At 56.0% G+C, this 22,683-nt stretch overlaps 2 protein-coding genes across 2 annotated transcripts in view; both read left to right on the top strand.

Moving 5' to 3' along the window:
* Positions 1 to 22,683, top strand: part of LOC132229156 (keratin-associated protein 27-1) — a 350,231-nt gene that overhangs the window by 16,353 nt on the left and 311,195 nt on the right. The gene's annotated exons all lie outside the window — the stretch shown is intronic.
* Positions 18,899 to 21,514, top strand: LOC132229823 (claudin-8-like). Its single transcript, XM_059686289.1, has one exon. It carries the CDS (start codon positions 19,377 to 19,379, stop codon positions 20,052 to 20,054), a length of 678 nt encoding a protein of 225 aa, XP_059542272.1. The 5' UTR covers positions 18,899 to 19,376; the 3' UTR covers positions 20,055 to 21,514.

Raw genomic sequence — 22,683 nt, 5'->3', positions numbered from 1 at the left:
CGCCCCCCCCCCCCCAGGCAGGACCCGCCTTCGCTGGGACCCCGTTATTCCATGGCCCTGAGTACCCGGGAAGCTGTGCACATGACGTGGGTGTTTCTGAGGCTCGTCTACTGATGGGGGAACTTACAACCTGGCAGACAGGGTACCGCTCACACCACCTTAACTCTCAGACACAGATGCTGCGTGAACAGGGGGTTAAGCTTCTCATATGTCAATAGGGGGTTGGGTTTTTCTTAAATTTCCTTCCAAGGCCTGTGCGAAGCGATGGAGGAGGTGACTCAGCTGTGAATCCAGCGAGCAGAACCCATAGGCAGGGTCAGGCCGACCCGCCAGGAGTCAAACCATCATTTCATCCACCTCATCTCATCGCCATCATCTCATCCACATCATCTCCTCACCATCATCTCATCGCCTGATGACTAAGGACAATCGCTGACATCCATTGATCCTTGGCCTGCACGTAGCTGCATCCCGTCCCCAGCCTCCCCCAGCCCTGTCCCCTTACAGGCCTGCCCCCTGCACCTGCTGGAAGGCAGGGGTCGATGCTGTAAGCGCCCGTCTTCTTGGTGGGCTGGCCTTGTCAGTACACGCCTGATGGGATGCCACCTGCCTTCGTGGTTGGACACAGCGACAGGCGGCCGAGCCCCGCCCCCTCTGGGGTCCCCAGGAGCTGGCCTGGGAGGGAAGGGGCCAGGGCAGGGCAGGCCCTCAGGGCCGAATTCCCTCCAGCACCTCATTTTCTGAGGAAGAGCTGCAAACTGCAGGCGCTCCAAGTCCTGCACCCCCACCGCCCCCCAAACACCATAAAACCTCACCCCTAAGGGAGACCTTGTAAGCCGCCTCCTCACACCTGCCCTGCTGGGGGGTAGGTTCCCCACCTGCAGACGTGCCATCACAGGGTGACGGTCAGGGACACGCTCTCCAACCTGTGAGCCTCTTACGAGAGGAAACGAAGAACAGTCGGGCATGTTTTGCAGTGACCTCTCCACGCGGGGCGGCCGGCGGACCTGGGTGTCTTTATCCGTCAGTGAGAGGGTCACTAAGGCACCGCCCCCCCGGCGGGTCCGGAGATCTCTCTGCTTGTTTTAAAGCAGGAAATGAACGGAAAACACAGAGGGAGGGCCAGCGCGCTGATCGCTGATCCATGGGATCAATCCTGAGACCCAGAGACGAGATGAAACGCTAGAGTGAGCCGGCCCAGGTGACGGGAGCAGGGCCAGGGCACCCCGAGGAGACCTTCTTAGCCTAAGAGGCCGAGTGGACGGTTCTGCCACTGTTGCTAACGCTGTTTCCGGTTGCTCGTCACCCCCAGCCATGGCCTTTCCGAGGAAAGCAAGGACCGTGTGCCCCCTCTCCCCCCGATTTATTCTTGCCCCGAGGCAGCCTCAGCCGTGAAACACTGCACTGAGGAGCCTGGTCAGTGTCCAGGCCGCTCTGAGCTAACCTCTCAGCAGCGGGGCTTATGGCCGAGCCCGTCTGCTTGCAGACAGCGAACCTATGCAGCGAGGGCCTTACCGTTCCAGGGCAGGAGGAGTAGGGAAACTGAGGCAGGAAAGTGAAAACAAGGCCAGCCCGGCCGGGTGGCTCAGTGCTTGAACATCGACCTATGAACCAGGAGGTCAGGGTTCGATTCCCGGTCAGGGCACAGGCCCGGGTTGCGGGCTGGATCCCCAGTGGGGGGCGTGCAGGAGGCAGCCGGTGCATGACTCTCTCTCATCATGGATGTTTCTCTCTCTCTCTTCCCTCTCCCTTCCTCTGAAATCAAATAAAAATTATATTTTTTAAAGAGGCCAGTGACAAAACGCACCATGAAATAAGAAACGTATTTTTTCACGCTCTTGCTCTACGAGAAAACAGCAGCCTGATGCTGACACAGCCGGCCAATCGCAGCCCCGGGGTGAGACTGGGTGAGGCCCACGCAGTCTGACTGGCGCTGGCCTTGGACACACATCGTTAACAGAAAGCCAGGACAAGGAGCAGGAGCGTGTGGGCCACACACGTTACAGACGGAGGAGGAGGAAGAAGAGGAACATGACCCCACGCTGACAATCTCCTAAATGTTCCCCCGCGCTTAGGAGCTCGCACAGAGAACGCGCAGCCGGCCGGAACGGGGGTGGGGGTGGGGTGGGGTGCAGGGGGTGGGTACATTTCGAAATGAGGGACTTACTGGGAAGCGCGGGGAGGGGGGGGCAAGGGCTCTCGTTTTTCTGTCTTCATCAGCGAATGTGCGTGTATTTAAATGCAAATGCCTTCATGCATTATGCATATAATAAAGCACGTCTTAGCGCGATGGTTTTAAATAGAGGCTCCAGCTGCCTGCGAGTCCAGCCTAAGCCGGTCGGTTATTCTTACTCTGGATCTAGTTAGTGAGGGGGTTGCTGGCGGCGCACTTGGCCCCCCAGCCACGGCCACGGCCAGCTCAGCCGGGTGCACGTGGGACCCCTCTGTCCGCGCCCCAGGGATGTGCTCCTTTCAAAATATTAGCGCCTCGTACATTTTCAGTGTGAATCTCGGAGGGCAGGTTGGGGAGGGGGTGGGAAGAAATCAACCAAAGACCTTGTATGCGTATAAGCATATGCATAACCCACAGACACGGACAATCGGAGAGGGAAGGCCTGGGGTGGGGGCGGGGTGGGTGGGAGAGGTCAGTGGGGTAGGGGGGAGGGGGCCACTATAATACTTTCAACAATGAATATTTTTTTTAAAAAATGCTAACTTTCCCTCAAGTACTTTTATCAGCCAAAGATGCACAACCTTTCCACACACACACACACACACACACACACACACACACACACACAGGAAACTGTTCTGTGGTTTGATATCTCATCCAACAAGTCTTTGCACAGAGTCTGTGGGGGTTTCGAGGAGCAGCGGACCGATCCTGGCTTCCCAGGGGCAGCCCGAGCCCACTGGCCCGCGGGCGCAGAGACACAGAGCAATGGCTTTAAATCGAGGCCACTGGGGTCTGCGTGGTCAGGACCCCTTGCCCTGGCTTAGGATCCTTCCTGACACTCCTGTGGAATGTTCTGTCTCGCTTCCTAAGTGTCGCCGTGAGAGAGTCCCATGATTCTCGGGGAGTTTGGGTGAAACTGCAAGCGAATGAGAGCATCATGAACATGCCCTGCCCCCATCACACGCCTCGTCCCTCTCAGCTCACGGGGCTGAGTGGCTGTCCCTCCCCCCCCGTCCTTACTCAGGTTTTTTCTATCTCATCTTTTTTTAAATATATTTTTATTGATTTCAGGGAGGAAGGGAGAGGGAGAGAGAGAAACATCAATGATGAGAGAGTCAAAGTTGGCTCCTGCACACCTTGCACTGAGTATAGAGCCTGCAACCCGGGCCGGTGCCCTGACCTGGACTCAAACCGTAACCTCTTGGTTCATAGGTTGACATCCAACCACTGAGCCACACTGGCCGGGCTCTTTCTGTCTCTTAGATGCTGTCTGTTGCCCAAAGACGATCAGAATGCCCTTCTCCTTTCTATATATATGATCCCGCACCCGAGAGTCGAGAGTCGTGTGTGGTGGCGGAGGCGTGATGGAGGCACTGAAGTGAGAAATCCGGGGAGTTTCCACCTGTTCCCTAACCTCTCTGAGCTTTATTTTCATGAAAAGTGGGGTTACTGACACCTACGGAGAGGAGTTCTTCTAAGCATTAAAAATGGAAGCCCAAGGCAGGCAGAGGAGCCACTCAGCGTTTTAGTAGCTGCTCATGCCAGACCAGCTCGCTCTCTGTTCTCTGTAGGTCCCTGCCCCCTCCATCGAAACACCTTCCCCACAGCGGACAATAATATCATCCATGTCGGGTGCACACCCCGGAGATTAGACATGACATAACGCACTAAGTGACGGTCCCAGTAAATCCCACCCCCAGCACCGTTCCCGGTTATTACAATAGTGTGGACTATGTTCCCTGTGCTGCTCTTCACCATGCCCCATGGCTGTTCTGTAACAACCAATTTGTACCTCTCAATCCCCTCTCCTTCTCCCCCAGCGCCCCAACTCCCCACCCATCTAGCAACCCTCAAAATGTTCTCTGCTTCTATGAGTCTGTTTCTGTTCTGTTCATTTATGTTGTTATTTAGATTCAATTGTTGATTAATATGTCTTTTTTGCCATTTTATTGTTCATATATTTTATCTTTTAAAAAATATTTTTCTTCTTAAAGAAAACGCTCTAACATTTCATGTAATACTGGTTTCGTGGTGATAAACTCCTTTAGCTTTTCTTGTCTGGGAAGCTCTTTATCTGACCTTTGATGCTAAATGATAGCTTTGCTGGGTAGAGTAATCTTGGTTGTAGGTTCTTGCTTTTCATCACTTTGAATATTTCTTGCCACTCCCTTCTGACCTGCTTAGTGTCTGATGATAAATCATCTGACAGTCTTATGGGTGCTCCCTTGTAGGTAACTACTGCTTTTCTCTTGCTGCCTTTAAGATTCTCTCTTTGTCTTTAGACCTTGGCATTTTAATTATGATGTGTCTTGGTGTGTGCCCCTTTAGGTTCATCTTGTTTGGGGTTCTCTGTGCTTCCTGGACTTGCATGTCTATTTCCTTCACCAGGTGGGGGAAGTTTTCCCTTATTTTTTTCAATTTCTTGCTTCCTCTCTTATATAAGCTCTTTATGTTAGATGCCTACCATCCATTTCCAGATCTGACTTCTGAAACTCATGACAAGAAAACAATTAGAGCCCCAACACGTGTAGTTCAACAGGCTTCAGAAAGATGTGCTTATGACTGTGTCAAAAATACACATTACTCGGGTGATATAGACCTAATTTCATATTTATTTAGGCGAGCAACATTCTTGGTTTTAAGGAGGTGACTCTAAAGCAGTTAATTATGTTTACACTTATTTGCAACCACTTGAATACTTAAAAATTATAAATATATATATTTGTATACCCCACCCTCATCCCTTATCACCACACAGTGCTAGCAAACAATTCCTCATTCTCACAGCTCCTTTTCCCAGCCCTGCACCCCAAAACTAAACCAATGAAGCAGGCAACCTGGCCACAGCTCTCTGATTAATGAAGGTTAAGCTGTAGTTAACTGCTAACTAATTAAGAAGGAAGAAACATAGGCGTGCGGGCACAGGCATGTCTGTGAGTGTGTGTGAAAGAAGAACCTAAGAATGATGCCAGAGGGCTTACTTCCCATTTACTTTAAAACTATGCATTTCCCCATTGCTATAATTTGAATAATTATACCTAAGTACCCATAGGAGCATGAAACTAACTGTAGAATCTTAATTCAGCCCCCTAGCAATTTAATGAATTAAATTTGTTTGCTTTTCCTAAATAAAATGTCTCTCAGTGTGCTATCTCCTATTAGAGATTAGCTGTTGTTAGTCCTGGTGGAGCATTCTGCAGAAATATGTGTTTAGTGTTTCCTATGCATATTCATTTGCCAAGAAACCAATAAAAACGCTAGAAACAAGGCCACTGAGTGACGTATATGACTGACAGGGCATATATGCACCTAGTGAATATGCTTAAATATGCTTTTTATATAAAAATGGGAAGTTTTTATTTTCTATAGGCATTGTCCTCATAAGATTTAGATCTGCAGATAATACTTAAGCAGCATTCTACTCCTGTGTTGTTTTAGGTCATAAATATAATTTACAAATACCTTTTGTAGATTTGTCATTAAATGCCCATCAAATGCAAGGATTTAAAAATACTATGTGTTTAGAAGGTAGCCTTGGTGAGTATGTCTCTATTTTCTGAAACTGGGGATCTTAGGCATCTTAATACCAAAGCAGTGTAGTCCACACATCACATGTCCCTCAAATGACCAGCTGGATGCTCGGTACATGCTTGTTATAGTCGCGATAATCTATATCCTATATAATAAAAGGGAAATATGCAAATAGACCGAATGGTGGAAGGACTGGTCGCTGTGGTGTGCACTGGCCACCAGGGGGCAGACGCTCAATGCAGGAGCTGCCCTCTGGTGTCAGTGCACTCCCACAGGGGGAGCGCCACTCAGCCAGAAGCCAGGCTGACAGCTCGCAGCTGGCGAGTGCAGCGGCAGTGGTGGGAGCCTCTCCCGCCTCTGTGGCAGCGACATCCCCTGAGGGCTCCTGAACTGTGAAAGGCCGCAGGCTGGGCTGAGAGACACCCCCTCTACCCCCAGCGCACGAATGTCGTGCACCGTGCCTCTAGTGTATATATGAAAGCCTAAGTTACTGATTGACCATTCGACTGTTCAACCGGTTGCTGTGATGCACACTGACCACCAGGGTGCAGACAATCAATGCAGGAGCTGCCCCCTGGTGGTCAGTGCACTCCCACAGTGTGAGCGCTGCTCAGCTGACCGACGGGCACCAGACGCCGGGTTCATGGCTGGCGAGTGCAACTGCGGTGGTGGGAGCCTCTCCCATGGACACTCCCCCTGCGTGCCCCACCGCCCCCCCCCCCATTCAGTGGGACCCCAGAGGCAGGGACCAGGATTGGGACCAGCATCAGGACCGACTGGGCGCGAGCCCACGGTCGCTTCTTGGCCCTGGATGCGTCGGTATCACCCTAGGACAGGCGCACGGAAACCGCAGCGGGGTGGCAGCGAGCCTACTGAGGGGCGGCAGCAGGCGCAGCGGGGCCGGGATGAGGGGGAGCGGCAGGGCGCCCAGCCAGGCTCCGGCTCCTTCCTGCCACCTGCGGCTCCGCATACAACTACATCCCTCGGGGGATGTCGGGCTGCCGGTGTCGGCCTGATCCCCACCAGTGCACGAATGTGTGCACCGGTCCTCTAGTTTATTCATAAGGAAACTTCTTGAGACAGTTAAAGTGGAAACCAGGGCGTCCCCCAAAAGTGTATATACACTTTAACAGCTGACAACTCACTTAATTTTCACTCCTTTTGGGGTTTAACTGATTTGAAGTCATGGGAGAGGCCAAACTAAGTTTCGAACAAAGAAAATGTATCCTGATGTGCCACTCGGCTGTTCTTATGGGGACACAGAGAAGACAGCGGTCGGTGAGCTGAGGGCACACGACACACAGCGAACTGGTTCTTGCTGTTCGAGCTGCCTTTGCTTCCCATTCTCAGCGGCGCCGGGACCAGAACAGCCATCCATTTGAAAACAGGTGTTACCAGAAAAATAAAAGAATTATTCGCTTCTGTAGAGTCTTTCCAATGTTGAACACGCACTGAATGTTGACAAACACTGACTTTATCACCGTCCCAAGTGCGTATGCCCTATTGGGGACACCCGCTCAGGCCTCACGAACATTTCTGCCGTGTCCCCTCCAGGGGCTCAGACCCAGGTTTGATCTCCTCTCCCCCCCCCCGCCCCCCGACATTCTTTCAGCCTCCCTCGCCCTCACCCTCGCCTTCGCCCTCACCCTCGCCCTTGCCCTCTGCACGGCTCCCGGCTCCCCCAGCTCTGAGCAAACAATCGATCTTCTCCGCCTACAACATCCTGAGCCAAAGTGGGAACAAAACCAGATGGTTCTGGTCCAGGGCCTTCCACGGCCGACACAGGAGGCTCACCGCTGCACCCTGGTGCTGAGACGTTGCCTTTAGGAAAGAAAGGCTTGGCTGCCCTCCCAGGCGGTGGAAGGACCTGCCTTCCTTCCCACAGGATCCTGGTCACTGAAGGACGCTCCCCTGTCACAGCAGGTCGCCTGGTAGGTTAGCCCAGGTGCCCTCTCCGCTCTGCGCTTCCCCGGGAATTCTGGTCCCCGGTTCCGAGCTCCAACTTCAGCAGCTCACGTGGGGCAGGGGCAGTAGCAGAGATGCTTGGGGACAAGGCAGCAAGGGCAGGTCACACAGATCGGGCGGCCGTCTCAGACCAAGTCCTGTTTCCCTGGATTCCAACCCCGGGGATGTGGGCTGCAGCAGCAGGCATGAGCCCCAGCCCGCGTGGCTCAGTGGCTGAGTGCTGATCTATGCACCAAAGGTCACGGTCAGGGCACAGCCCGGGTTGCCGGCTCGATCCCCAGGAGGGGGCGTGCAGGAGGCAGCTGATCAAAATTTCTCTCTCGTCATTGAAGTTTCTCTCTCTCTCTCCCTCTCCCTCTCCCTTCCTCTCTGAGATCAATAAAATCATGAGTGCGTGTGTTTTTAAAGAGGCTCGCACGGAAAGCGAACGAGGTTTCCCCAGCAAGTCCCACGCCAGACGCAGGCCCGGCGGCCGACACTCCCTGGGCCCCCACAGCAGACGGTGGAGATCCCACTTCTGTGCAGAAACGTGCAACCTGCATCCTCTACGGCTCTGCTCTCCCCTGCGGAGGGGTGACTAGGGAGAAAGCAGTACCGAGCCCAGCGTGGCTCTGAGTGACTTGGCCCCCAGGGCACAGGGACCGGCCTGGAGACACCCTTTTTAAAATTTTTCCTTCTTGTGGGGGACGGAGGGGATGGTATCCAGTGAGCAGAGGCCAGAGATCCTGCTGGGCATCGTCCAATGCCCAGGAAAGGTCCCCCAGCCCCCCAAAATGATCCAGCTCAAAATGTCACTAGTTCCAGGTTTGGAGACCCAGCTGGAGGGGCTCAGAGGTTCTTGAGTCAGTGAGAGTGATTTTAGGCCCTAAATCTGTATCCGGGTCTCCGAAGCGACACAGCCTCACGCGAGAACAAGAACAACCAGAATTCCTACCTGAGAGGTACGGGCGGGCGGCTCGATGAGCTGAGCCCACAGAGCGTTTGTCACGGGGCCCAGGGCAAGCATTCGACGGGCATGTTATCATCATCCTGCTTTTATGACCAGTTTTCCATTCAGTGAAAACGGAAGAAAAACTGTAATTAGGAAAACTAGAAAGGGACACGTTTTACTCAATAAAAGCTTATCCGCAGTTTTCACCTTCCGGGAGCTCGCTTACGTGGCCAGCCCCTGGCGACGTCCCGGCTTCTGCACGCTCCCCCGCACCTGGCATTATCCCTGAGTGGGGCCCGGTCCGTCTCCACGTCTCCACCTCGTCTTGGCCACGTCTCGCCCTTTGCGTCTCCGTGTATGTTTTACAAGCACCGGGGCAATTTCTGAAAAAAAGTCCTGCTGGGATTTTTGTGGAGACGGTGTTGAACCGATAGATCCTTTGGGAACAATGGGCTTGTTAACAGCGTTGCATCTTCCGATCGACGCGCGGGCAGTACCTGCATTCATCCGAGCCCCCTTTAATAAAACGTGAAGCGAGAGGCTCCTTTAAGTGCAATGAGTCTACTTTTGTATTTTATTTCTTGAGACTTTATTGTGAGCGTCCATGCACACATTGATTTTGCATTCGTTGTATACAGCGAACTTGCTGCGTTCACTTACTGATTGCCATCGTTTCCCTATAGTGTGCTTTGGACAGCCCGGGCATGTATGCACATCTAAACGGCGTGTTTATGCTCTTCGTTTCTGCTCAAAATTCATCCTCTTTCTCTCCTTCGATTGCCGCAGGGGCAGGGCCTGCGGTTCAGAATCGCACAGCGGGCGGCCGGTGTCCTCCTCGTCCCTCCTCAGCCCGAGGGCTGTGTTTGTCCCTGAACACAGGCCGCTGCGGCTCTGCAGACGCCCTCGGCGGGTCAAGAGAACCCTCTTCACTTCCAACAGTAAAGACAATTTTTTAAAAAATCCTTCTTTTTCCAGTTGGCGAAGCTGTTTTGCTTTTTCGCAAATGAGGGCGGCGTTTTGTGAACATGCTCTCACCGCGTCTGTTGGGAATACCCTCAGCTGCCACTTCCTATTGCCTCTCTGTGGAGAGAACTAAAGTGTCGCTTTTCAGTGCTGACCAAAGCGAGTGCCCCTAGAATAAGAGGCTTGGTCTGTGATCTATTGTTCCCTTAAACACGGCGAGAGCCAGCCCGCGGACCTCCGGTTTAAATGCTTCCACGGACATTCATGTGAGAGAACGGCGTGCGCTCAGGGTTTGGACTGTCACTCTGTGGTTGTCACCTCTCTCTCTGGACAGCGGAGGTGCATCCCCACGGCCTCTGCTTTCCTTTGTCCTGTTTTGGGGACCACTGGCCTCTGTAACTGAACACGAGGCTCCTAGAGGCTGTGCCCCAGTGATCCTTCTCCAGGTGACTCCCCTCAGCTCCGTTCGGCGGCACCCGAGGGCCGGAGAGCACCCTCAGTGGCTCAGCTCAGCCCAGGGCGGCTGCAGTCCTGGGAGGGTCGAGTACCCTTTGGTTCTATCTTTCCCCGAAGGTGGGCTGGCAGGGCACGGACCGGAGCCTGGCTGGGGTCCCCCCAGCTGTCCGCCCGGGGTCAGAGCGCCTCCCTCCAGCCCGGAGGCCCAGCGGCTCCGCATCCTTCCCCGCCCGCAGAGCAGCTGGCTCCCTGAACTCCTGCCTCGTGGCCTGAGCCACGGTGAGCGGAGGAGGTTCGAGGGGGCGCGGCTCCTCCCCTCCGGGATCCGGCTCTGGTGGCCTGAACGCACCTGGCTCTCCAGCCCCGAAGACGGCCAGCATCTCGCTCAGGCCTTCGCCTGTCGGTCCCGGATCCGCTTGTCTTCTCGGCCTCTGGCCCCTCTTCCGACCTGACAGGCGTGAGGGGAACGGATGCAGAATGTCCCGCTCACCTGAGGGGACCCCTGCCCCTGGCAGGCTGGCTGCCCAGGTCCCGCTACCTGCAGCTTCAGGTGCTGTAGACACGCATGTTTCCTGACCCGGCAGGTCAGCTGTTCTGTTGGGGGGGGGGGGGACACAGGGGGAAGGGGCTGTCCTTCTGCACGCCAGCCCGCCCGCCGGGATCAGACGGACAGGAGACGTGAAGCCAACAGCTCTTTCCGTGTCACTCACAGGCTGCCTTCGTGCCCCTGAACTGTGGTCTCCACACTCACACGGCTTCACTAAGCTGCAGGGATCAATACCACGTCCACGCCTCAATCTCCACGGCCTGGGCCCCACCGGAGCCCGGGGAGGTCCGTCTGAACCAAACACCCCCCCGCCGCCCAGCCTCCCACGGAGCTCAGCTGTCCTAAGGGGCCTCCCCGTTCCTGGCCAGCTTCCCCCTGACGGAAGCTGCCTCAGCACGCGTGCATACACACACACCAATGCGTGTTCACATACACAGATACATACATACACTCACACACATACACAGTCTTACACACACACACACACCAATGTGTGTTCACATACACAGACACATACATACACCCACACACACACACACACCAATGCATGTTCACATACACAGACACATACATACACTCACACTCACACACACACCAATGCATATTCACATACACAGACACATACATACACTCACACACATACACAGTCATACACTCACACACACACACCAATGCGTATTCACATACGTAGACACATACATACACTCGCACACATACACAGTCATACACACACACACCCAATGCATGTTCACAGACACATACATACACTCACACACATACACAGTCATACACACACACACACACCAATGCATACTCACATACACAGACACATACATACACTCACACACATACACAGTCATACACACACACACCAATGCATACTCACATACACAGACACATACATACACTCACACACATACACAGAGGGATGCCACCCTGAGAACCAATGAACAGGGCTCCCCGGCCAAAACTGGGGTCAGGAAGCAACATCCTTTGGCAACAGATCCCGTGGGTGGAGGAACAGAAGGCGATGCCACGAATGACACGTACTTTTCATCCCAAATCTGAGGGCTTCGTTTACAAGTATGTGAGGGTCGCCCAAAGAAATACAGCATTTTACACAGAACTGCAGACAGCACATCTCTGAGCAAGCATGAGCTCCGTAAATACTTTTTATCTTTTATTTTAGCTAAAAGATGAGCGGGACAGAAGGTTCGCTGCATCAGCTCTAATAACCCCCTTGCCGAGGAGGACGGATTATTGACTCAAGTCTGTTCAGCTCATCCTCCTGCAGGGACCCCCGGAGCCCCGGCACCTCCCTCGTCCCGGCTCAGGGGGTCGTCCGTCCCTCGCCCCCCTTGTGCCCCTGAACCTCTCGCGCCCGTGGGGTCTCTGACTCTCCCGTGTGGGGGGATCCCTACAGACGCAGGCATGGAATTCGTTTACTGCTCTTGCTGCTCTGTCTTGTGTGTTTGCTTCTGAGACCAGCCAGACGGACCTTGAGGACAGACGCTTTCAGATCATGAACTTTCACTTTTCATTAGATATTTTTATTGATGTCAGAGAGGAAGGGAGAGGGGGAGAGAGAGAGAGAAGCATCCATGATGAGGGAGAATCGTGGACCGGCTGCCTCCTGCAGGCCCCACACTGGGGATCGAGCCCGCAACCCGGGCCTGTGCCCTGGCCGGGAATCGAACCCTGACCCCCTGGCTCCCAGGTCCGTGCTCAGCCCCTGGGCCACGCCGGCCGGCCGGATCATGAACTTTTATGATCACAGGTGCAACCGTGTTGAAACTCCGTTTCTGTAAGGGATGCTTCCTCCTTCAGCCGCCCACTCCCTTCCTCCCGCATCAGGCCCCGAGGACATCAGATTGTGACGGCCCCAAACTGTCCTACGAACACAGCCTCAGGCCGCCGGCCCAGAAACAGCTCCAGCCGCGATCGATAAGCTCTTGCCCTCAGCGGTGCTGCAGCCCAGGCCCCGGACAGAACAGCGCGTGGAGCGCACCCTCATGGACAGAGAACGCCCATCGCGGCACCAGGACCCCACAGAGGTCAGCGCTCCCTGCCCAGCCCAGCGCCTCGGCCACCGAGACGCGTGCTCCTCCCCGTGTAACCATCCCCGGAAGCCGGCGGGGGCCGCATCCGTGAGACTCCGGGCTCCGTGCCATTTCCCCGACGAATACACGCCCTTCCGTGGCTGCGAGCTCGCCAGGCCTGTGGCTATGAGGCACGCAGGCCGACGGCCCCTCCCGCCCAGTACCGTGTTCACTCTCGTCTCCCTGCTGCCGTACAAGGTCAAACGCTAACCACAGCCATCACATGTCCTGACAGAACAAAGTAACACGGAGCAACACAGCACAGGCCTGCCTCAGTTTTAAAAAAATATATTTTCATTGATTTCAGAAAAGAAGGGAGAGGGAGAGAGAGAGAGAAGCATCAATGATGAGAGAGAATCGAGTCACCCATCGGCTGCCTCCTGCACGAACCCCACTGGGGATGGAGCCCGCAACCCAGGCAGGTGCCCTGACCAGGAATCTAGCTGTGACCTCCTGGCTCATAGGTCGACTCAACCACGGAGCCACCGGGCCGGGCTGATAATTTAAATTATTATTGACTTGCTTCTTGGAAAAAGTGAGCAGGATTTTGTTAAATCGCGCTGCGTGCAATACTGCTTCACCCTCACAGGGAACCTGAGGTTACGGTCACTCTCCCCCCTCCTGGTGGCCGGTGCAGAGCCAGCGGCCGGGGCGGCACAGATAGCATCGGGCCTCGGGCTGCTCAGCGCCTTTATCGGGACATCTAGGTCCTCTGGGGCCACTGGCTCCTGGGACATTCCAGGTGCGCAGCTTCCGCGTCGTCGGCATGGAAACAAGCCCAGAGGGCCCAGCGACCGGGCCAGCAGGAACTTTCTTGTTGGCGATGGACCACGGAGGCCGCTGGGCCTTGGCGAGGGGCTGGTCACCGGCGAACCCCGAGCCAAAGTTTCCCACACGCTTTTGTTCAGAACCACCACGTTGGCAGCGTTGAAATCGGAGAATTCCACTGAAAACAACCCAGGTTTCTGACTTCTGGTTAAAAGGGGAAAACTCTGGTCCTGGCCGGTTTGGCTCAGGGGATAGAGCGTCGGCCCGAGGACTGAAGGGTCCTGGGTGCGATTCCGGTCAAGGGCGCGTACCTCGGTTGCAGGTTCCCAGGCCCTGGTCCTGGGTACGTGCTGGAGGCAACCAATCAATGTGTCTCTCCCTCTTTCTGTCTCTCCCTCTCCCTTCCACTCTCTCTAAAAATCAATGGGAAAATATCCTTGGGTGAGGATTAACACGAATGAATGAATGAATGAATGAATGAATGAATGGAAGGGAAAGCTCTGAGGACCCAGGGTGCACCCCCAGGAGCCACACCAGCTGGACTCGGTGGCTCCTGGCACCTGGGAGTCTGCAGGTCTCCTCCCTCCGCTGGTCTCTGTCCCCTCCCCGGGCCCTGAGGGCACTGGAGTCCGACGCCGTGTGTGCGACAGATGCTGGGGCGGAGGGGGGTGCCGGTCCGCGCCCAGCTCACAGCAGCGCCTCCCGGACGGGCCCCAGCTCCGGGGCCGGGCCTGTGCCCCCTCACGGCTCAGGGCTCCGCTGGGCGCTCACTGACCCATCACCTTTTTCTTTCTGTTTTTGGACACGACGTGGAGTTTCACTTGAAAACAGCGGGGCTGGTTGGTTTTGATTTGAAATGTCTGGGTGACCTCCTTCCCTTGGGCCGGCCCCACTCTCCACATTCCTCAGTGTTTACCAAGCACAGATGTTCCCGCGTCCTGGCATTTCCCCCCAGTGGTGAGGAAAGCAGGTGTCTCCTTTCTATTTTACATTCAACACTGTTCGTATCCATTTCAGGTGTCCAGCAGGGCGGTCAGATGACCACATGCACAGCCTCCCCCGCCCCCCGACATTCCAGGCCCACCCGGCACCCCACGTGCTGTTACGGGACGCCCACGGGGGTGCGTTGGGGGCGGGAGAAAGCAACCTCTTTCTAGGGAACCTCCAGGACAGTGATGGCGAACCTTTTGAGCTCGGCGTGTCAGCATTTTGAAAAACCCTAACTTAACTCTGGTGCCGAGTCACAGATAGAAATTGTTTGATATTTGCAACGATAGTAAAACAAAGACTTATATTTTTGATATTTATTTTATGTATTTAAATGCCATTTAACGAAGAAAAATCAACCAATAAAACGAGTTCGCGTGTCACCTCTGACACGTGTGTCATAGGTTCGCCATCACTGCTCGAGGATAAGGTACAAGGGAGAGCCGCACCCCCTTCCCACGGGAGGGACCAGGCGTTCACAGGGAGCATCGCAGCCGTGGAGCCGGCATCGGGGACCGAGAGCCGAGAATTCCACGCTCTCTCCTCCCGACAACCTCCTTCCCCGCGAGGTCAGAGCGGGTGTCAGTGAGGCCCTTACGTCTAACCGTTAAATGTGCAGACGCTGGCCGCCTGCGGCAGACGGAATCTGAGTGTAAATTGTAGCGGAAGGTGATTGTTTGGTAAATTAATCAGTAACACAGCGGAGCTGTTTGCCTGGTTAATTACTTTTCCCTGCCTGTCGACTCCGCCTTCACAAGAGAAAGTCATCCGTGTGCTCTGCGTTCCTGTTTGCTCAGCGGGACGCGTGTCTGTGCATGTCCACATGTGTCTGTGTGTGTCCACACGTGTCTGTGCATGTCCACGTGTGTCTGTGTGTATCCACGCATGTCTGTGCATGTCCACGCGTGTCTGTGGGTGTCCACACATGTCTGTGCATGTCCACGGGTGCGCTTCCCTCCGGAGGTGGGCGGGGCTCAGCTTTCACCGCCACCCCCTCTACGTGGTCCCAGTGGTGGCTCGAGGGGGAGCAGGTCACCCCGAGTCAGGCGTGGCCTCTGGGTCTGGAGATGGGAGAGCCGCACCCGCCTTCCTGGCTGGGAGTGGGGGGCTCGGGCCTGTTACTCATCAGACTCGGTTTCCTTAATAAAACTGACACGATAATAGTTCTGCTCTAATAAGGATCAAACCATGGAATCATTAACTGTATCACTAAATAGTTCTAATTGTTAACATACTTGATAATGACTGAATCGTTTTCATGATTCACATGGTAATACTAAGTCATATATTAAAAATATATTATATCGCCCGGCCGGTGTGCCTCACTGTTTCAGTGTCCACCTATGAACCAGGAGGTTGGGGTTCGATTCCCCGTCAGGGCACAGGCCCGGGTTGGGGGCTCCATCCCCAGTGGGGGGCGTGCAGGAGGCAGCCGATCCACGGTTCTCTCTCATCATGGATGTTTCTCTCTCCCTCTCCCTTCCTCTCTGACACCAATACAAACATACTATATACATACACACGCACACACATATGCGTACTACGTTGAGCACAGGCTGCCACATTGAAGCTACTATTCCACAGCGTTTCCCCTTTCCTCCTTCGCGCATACGGACTCGCACTTGAACTGCGGTGGGCTCCGTGGAAAGCTGCAGGAAGAGCTCTTGGGACCGCTGGTTCCCGGAGGTCACGAGGTCACGGAGGAATGCGCCCGCCTGGTCAGCACGGGCTCCTCTCCTCGGGAGACGACACCTCGTGTGCGCTCCCCGCTGGGCCCTCTGTTCTCACTCACAGACGGCCCTCACGGGCTCAGAGAGTCCCACCCCCGCCCCCACCAACCTCACACACAACCACGTGTGTGCGCTCCCCGCTGGGCCCTCTGTTCTCATTCACAGACGGCCCCTCACGGGCTCAGAGAGTCCCACACCCGCTTCCCCAGCAACCACCCCCCCTCCCCGCCCCCGCCAACCTCACACACAACCACGTGGTGGGCAGTGTGGCGCAACTTCGTTTGCCTGTTGGCTTTTGGCCGGAGGAGGAAGATGGCTGAGTGGCTGAGAAGACCTCAGTGGACGGGTCATTCGCCAACTCCTGGGAAACATGGGGTCCCCTGCACCCCAGCAGCCGAGGGCTCTGGTACACCAGCTGTCGGTGTCACTGCACTGAGTTAGTTCAGTTCCTCTTCCAGACAAATGCGTGCTCAGTGGTGGCAGAGCATTAAGTACCATGATCCCCCCCTGAATCTACCCTAAGGATCCCCAAACACCAGTCGGAAAGAAGGCGTGCACCCCCTGTTCATAGCAGCACAATCTACAACAGCCGAGATCTGGAAGCAGCCCAGGTGCCCATCAGGAGACGAGTGGATAGAAAGCTGTGGTGCGTCTACACCATGGAATACTATGCAGCAGTGAAAAGGGAGGGGGGATGGGGACATCTGCAATACCCTCCACAACAAACACAAATAAATAAAGAGAGAGAGAGCCACAGGCGGAGAAGAGAGCAGGAGGCTGATGAGATAGACGTGCCGATGGGGACACAGAATTAGTGTCGTCAGGAGGAAAGAAGAGAACTCCCCAGAGCTTCCCCGTCGGCGCAGCCGTGGAGGGCACAGCGTGTGAGCGGCCCGGGAAGGGGCTCTGACCAGACCACACCTGGCCCTGGCCCCCCACTTCCCACCGCCTGACGGTGGCGTTTTGCTCGAGGTGACTGAGCCCCGAGACGATGACTGGACTGGGAGGCGCTCGTTTCCGAGCAGCGCAGTCGCAGGACGTCACAGCGCGTGGCGGACGGGGCACCGCTTGCTAATGACCACGGGGCTCGAGGACGCGCCGTGGAGGACACGCAGGGAGGCGTTCAAGGGCAGGAGCCGCGCGCGGCGTTATTTTGGGAACAACACACAAAGGGGTCTATTGAAATGCGCGCTGGCTTTCCCGGGACCAGGGGGCAGCCAAGCGCAGCTAATCAACAGCAGGAAAATAATTAAAAGGCAAATGCAGGAGGACGGTCACCAGCCCAGAAAACGGCTCAAACACAACCCAGAAAACAGCAGACACGGGCAGCCGCCTGGTTGGCAGAAGCAAAACTACTTCAAGTCGTGATAAGAATGAACAGGAGCCTCAGAGGAGCAGGTGCTGGCCCCGGATTCGCTGCTGCGGGGATAAGAACGACAAGATCAGATCGAGGGCAGCGAACGGCAGGGGGGCGTTTACGGGGAAGCAGGCATTGGCCTGTGGGACGTCGTCCGCGGGGCTGAAGCGAACGCGGTGGGATCGGCGGCCACCCTTACATCAGGCTCTGCTCTGACGACGGAGGAAAGGGGCGCCCTCCGGAGACGGGGTCCCCTGAGCGTGCGGCTCTTTCTCGGGTTCTGGGTCCACTGGGTTCTTCCCAGACACGACGTGCGGGTCGCTCTGCGCGTTAAGACGAGACAGTCGGATTGCGCTACGCTGAGCGGCGCCTGCTTCCCTCTGCAGACCTGGTATTAAAGGCTGGTTTCGTGAGCACCTAGTAGAATGCAGTTCAACGACTTTAGCCCCTTATCCTGTAAGGATTTTATTTAGAAATAGTAGCCATCTGTGCACATCCTTGTCCCATCGGCAGGAGTCTAGTTGCTTCGGCCTAAGAAGACAGCAGCAACATCAGCAGCCGCTGCAAACCCTGCAGCCGCTCATCGCTGTGCTGAGACCCGGCGACAGCAGGTCATGCGGGTCCCGGTTCTCTCTTTACAGGCGGGAAACTGTCAACGTCTGCACTACGTTCTTTTCTTAGAGACCAGGATTCAAATTCCAACAGGTTCTTTTTTCTTTTCTTTTTTAAAAATATATTTGTATTGATTTCAGAGAGGAAGGGAGAGAGAGAGAGAGAGAAACATCAATGAGAGAGAATCATGGATCGGCTGCCTCCTGCACACCCCCCACTGGGGATGGAGCCCGCAACCCGGGCCTGTGCCCTGATGGGGAATCCAACCATGACCTCCTGGTTCATAGGTCAACGCTCAACCACTGAGCCACCCTGGCCAGGCTTTTTTTCTTATACAGTTTTTTCCTCCTAAATCCAGGAGTTTCCTGGCTCAAAAGAAACGGATGTGTTTGGCCCCATAGGGGACAGCCCTGTGGTTTCACGACGTACTCGGTCCACGGGCCGTTCTGTCCCGTGACGTCGCCCCGGCCCAGCCCGCCTCCAAGCTGTGGGCAGATTAACCCCACCCCTCGGACCCCGTGTGTCCAGAACGCGGCTCCCGGGTCTGAGGACCGGCCGCCCCCTGCCCTTCCCTCGGGCCCGTGCAGGCCTGGCCGCCCTCTCGGGCAGCGTTTCCACTTATTCCTCGGCCACAGCCGCTCTGGGCCGGGTCTCCCGCCTGCCTGGACCAGGGGCACCTGCTCACGTCACGGGATCGGTGGGGCAGCCCCTGGTGACCTGAGGGCGGCGCCAACATTCAGGATGATGCCCACGGGCACAGCACCGTCTCCCGGCTTCTTGGAAACCGGAGAAGCACAAAGCGTGTTTCTGTCCGGGTTCCAAGCGGCTCCGGCCGCCTCGCACGCGGGCTGCCTGTGCGTCCCTCATTGGCCGAGAAAGCTGCTGCACCTGCTCTGCCAGTTCCCCCGTCACAGGGGAGGGAGGCCGGGCGGCCGGCACTGGATCTAATCTAATAGCAGGAGGCAGCCAGGCAGCTCGGAGAGAGAAGCCAGGTTCTGAGCTCATTCCTGCAGACTGTTCTCTCGGGCTCAGGCTCAGGAGCCCAGCCGGAGAGCCGCCCGGGCCGGGCGCAGACCAGGACCAGAACCAGAACCAGGACCAGGGCCAGACCAGGACCAGGACCAGGACCAGACCAGGACCAGGACCAGACCAGGACAAGGACCAGACCAGGACCAGGACCAGACCAGGACAAGGACCAGACCAGGACCAGAACCGGACCAGGACCCAGACCCGGACCAGACCCGGACCAGGACCATGGCCAGCGCGGCGCTGCAGCTGGTGGGCCTGCTGCTGGGCGGGGCGGGCGCGCTGGGCACCCTGGCCGTGACCATCATGCCGCAGTGGAAGGTGTCCGCCTTCATCGGGAGCAACATCGTGGTCTTCGAGTCGCTGTGGGAGGGGCTGTGGATGAGCTGCCGCAGCCACACCAACCTGCGGCTGCAGTGCAAGGTCTACGACTCGCTGCTGGCCCTGCCCGCCGACCTGCAGGCAGCCCGCGGGCTGATGTGCGCGGCCTGCGCCCTGGCCGCCCTGGCCTCGCTGGCCGCCACGCTGGGCATGCGCTGCACCCGGTGCGCCGGGGCTGAGGCCAAGGCCAAGGGCGCCACCCTGCTGGCCGCCGGGGTCCTGTTCATGGTGGTGGGCGTGGCGGTGCTGGCGCCCGTGAGCTGGGTGGCCGCCTCCATCGTCAGGGACTTCTACGACCCCACCCTGGACGACGGCCGGAAGCGCGAGCTCGGGGAGGCGCTGTACCTGGGCTGGGTGTCCGCGCTGCTGCTCGTGTCCGGGGGCGCCGTCCTGTCCTGCGCGTCCTACGTCCCCGGGGAGAGCGGGGGCCCCCGGTACCACCTGCCTGCCCACCGCGTGGCCCCCAGGAGCTGGCGCTCGGAGAGGAGGCCGGGCAGCGTGCCCTCGCGAAGCCAGTACGTGTAGGTGGGCAGGTTTTTTTTTCCCCTCTTTTTATTTTTTATTATATAGAGACCATAATGTTTTATTTTTAAGTGTTTTTTCTTGAGTATTTTCTTGATTTCAGAGAGGAAGGGAGAGGGAGAGAGAGATGGAAGCATCAATGATGAGAGAATCATGGACCAGCTGCCTCCTGCACACCCTGCACTGGAGCCCGCAGCCTGGGCATGAGCCCTGACCAGGAATCGAACCCTGAGCTCCTGGTTCACAGGTCGACACTCGACCCCTGAGCCATGCCGCCTGCACCGTGTGGAGGTTTTGGCTTCACCTAGCAGGTGGCCGCAATGCCCACTGTTTCCTACAAGCGGAGCCCGCGGGCCTGGACTCGCCTTCTCACCTGGGGCGCCCCCACCCACCCGCCCGGTCGGTCGGTCGGTCGCTGAGGATGGTTTGCGGAGCTCAGAGCGCAGCCCAGGAGACAGGCTGCCCCAGCGGGTCCGTCCGGAGGTTTGCTTCTCACCGCGGTGCCGGCCTTTCCTCCCTGACCCGAGCCGCCTCCTGCGGACTGTGATCTGTCCCCGGGATTCCTCAGGACGGACGGGAGGGACGTTCCTGTCTCCCAGAGACCGAGTCGGCTCCTGGGGTTCTTATTCTAAAGGAGACGCGGGTCCACCCACGGAGCCCAGAGCCCACAGCGCCCTCGGGGGCCCGGGGTAAGAGGGCTGGAGACTGAATACTGAGGACTGAAACGCGGCTTAGCAAGGAGTGCACCTGGGTCGTAACGGGGGTTTGAGCAAAAGGCGTTCATCAGCGGGTGAAGGCAACGCCATGGCTTCCGGGAGCCGTTCTCCGGCTCCGGCTGCTCTTGCCCGAGGCCTGCCTTTCCTCCCCGATTAAATCAACCGTTTGTCCAAGGCAGGTCTGCGCCAGGGGCTGCGTCTGCAAAGGGCTTTTCGCCAGAACTGCGCCCAGGAGGCAGCCGGGCTGAGACCGGGACGCCCTGAAGACGGCCGGGAGTGAAGTGTCTCCTTCTTAACCGCGTCCGGGCTGCTCTGGATAGAAGTCGCGTACGGATGTGAATCGTGTGGTAGCTGCGTGGATAAAGCCTTCAGGTTTTTACCAACGTACACAGGACGGAAAAGTCAAATGCCTTGATTTTATTTGTTAACCAAAAACTTACCAACCAACCAACCAAAACAACCCCCATGCAAGTTCTCTCCGAACAGGGTCTCCTCACGCTGGGCTCCTGTCACAGTCGCCATTCCAGGTGCCAGGCACGGTCCCCACGTGACCCGTCTCCGGGTGTTTTAGGACGTTTGGAAATGCTGTAGCTGCGTGTTTCCTCCACATTTGATGCAATTGATCATCTCATTCGAAAGTTTGTACCTACATTTTCTTAGCTTACGTGACTGTGTGTCATCTGCTTTCTGTCCTTTGTGTTAATAAATTTGCCTTTTATATAAATTTTATATTTTTCCCTATTCTCCATTTTTTTCTGTTTCATTCACTTGAAATGAGTTTTTGAAAACATAATGTTTTGGGATCTCTAATATTAAAAAGAGTAACAAGGTCACATCTGAAAGGTAAAAGTAGGATCAGCATTAACTTTTGAGACTATAAAATACTGTATTGTTTTCAATAATAATACACTTACCTTGTAATCATTGAATTCATACACTACGATTTGATGAATGCAATATACTTGTAATTTATTGAGGTAGGGCCATAGGTCCCAATCCATGTACTGTACATACTGCGCATGCGAAAGCCATTTTAGAAGCATTTTCCAGGGCTCAGTGCATTTCTGCCTCCAGGAAGTGGCATTAATTAGTAACGGTGGTTCATGTTTAGGGGCCGGTACTGCATGCTGGGGCCTCTACTACTTTACATGGACTGTGTCATTACGTGTTTTATGATATTGACATGATTCGTTCCATCCACAGACGAGCACAGCTTGGAGCAAACAGAAGCCAAATCTCAACAAGTTGAGAAAACATTTCAGAGAATGGCAGTTTCACAGCTGATTCTAAACACTAGAGGCCCAGTGCCTGGGGGGGGGGGGTAGGGGTGACCCTCAGCTCGGCCTGCGCCCTCTCGCAGTCTGGGAGCCCTCAGGGATGTCCGTCAGTCGGACGTCCTTAGCGCTGCTGCAGAGGAGGGAGAGGCTCCCGCCACCACCGCTGCGCTCCGCAGCCGTGAGCCCCGCTTGTGGCTGAGCAGCGCTCCCCCTGTGGGAGCGCACTGACCACTAGGGGGCAGCTCCTGCCTTGAGCATCTGCCCCCTGGTGGTCAGTGCGCGTCATAGCGGCCGGTCGCCTGCCGTTTGTCTATTTGCATATTAACCTTTTATTATATAGGATTAGACTCAAAGGAGGAGACGTAAAGGGGGGTTAGTTACACGACGTCCACGGGGTAGGTTAGGGGCCGGAGAAAGCAAAGCAGGGAAACCTCTGGGATGAGGTACAAGGGAGAGACGCACACGCTCTGTGCACGGGAGGGAACGGGCATTCACAGTGAGCACTGCAGCCGTGGACACGCACACGCCCTGTGCACGGGAGGGAACAGGCGCTCACAGTGAGCACTGCAGCCGTGGACACGCACACGCTCTGTGCACGGGAGGGAACGGGCATTCACAGTGAGCACTGCAGCCGTGGAC

This window comes from Myotis daubentonii, chromosome 3, assembly GCF_963259705.1.
Source record: "Myotis daubentonii chromosome 3, mMyoDau2.1, whole genome shotgun sequence".
In the NCBI taxonomy this organism is placed as follows: domain Eukaryota; kingdom Metazoa; phylum Chordata; class Mammalia; order Chiroptera; family Vespertilionidae; genus Myotis; species Myotis daubentonii.
The sequence above is the reverse complement of the archived record's forward strand: the minus strand, read 5'-3'. Positions and strand labels throughout refer to the sequence as shown.

Bases quoted from the DNA above. Each gene is read 5' to 3' on its own strand.
- LOC132229823 (XM_059686289.1), top strand. From the start codon at position 19,377: ATGGCCAGCGCGGCGCTGCAGCTGGTGGGCCTGCTGCTGGGCGGGGCG.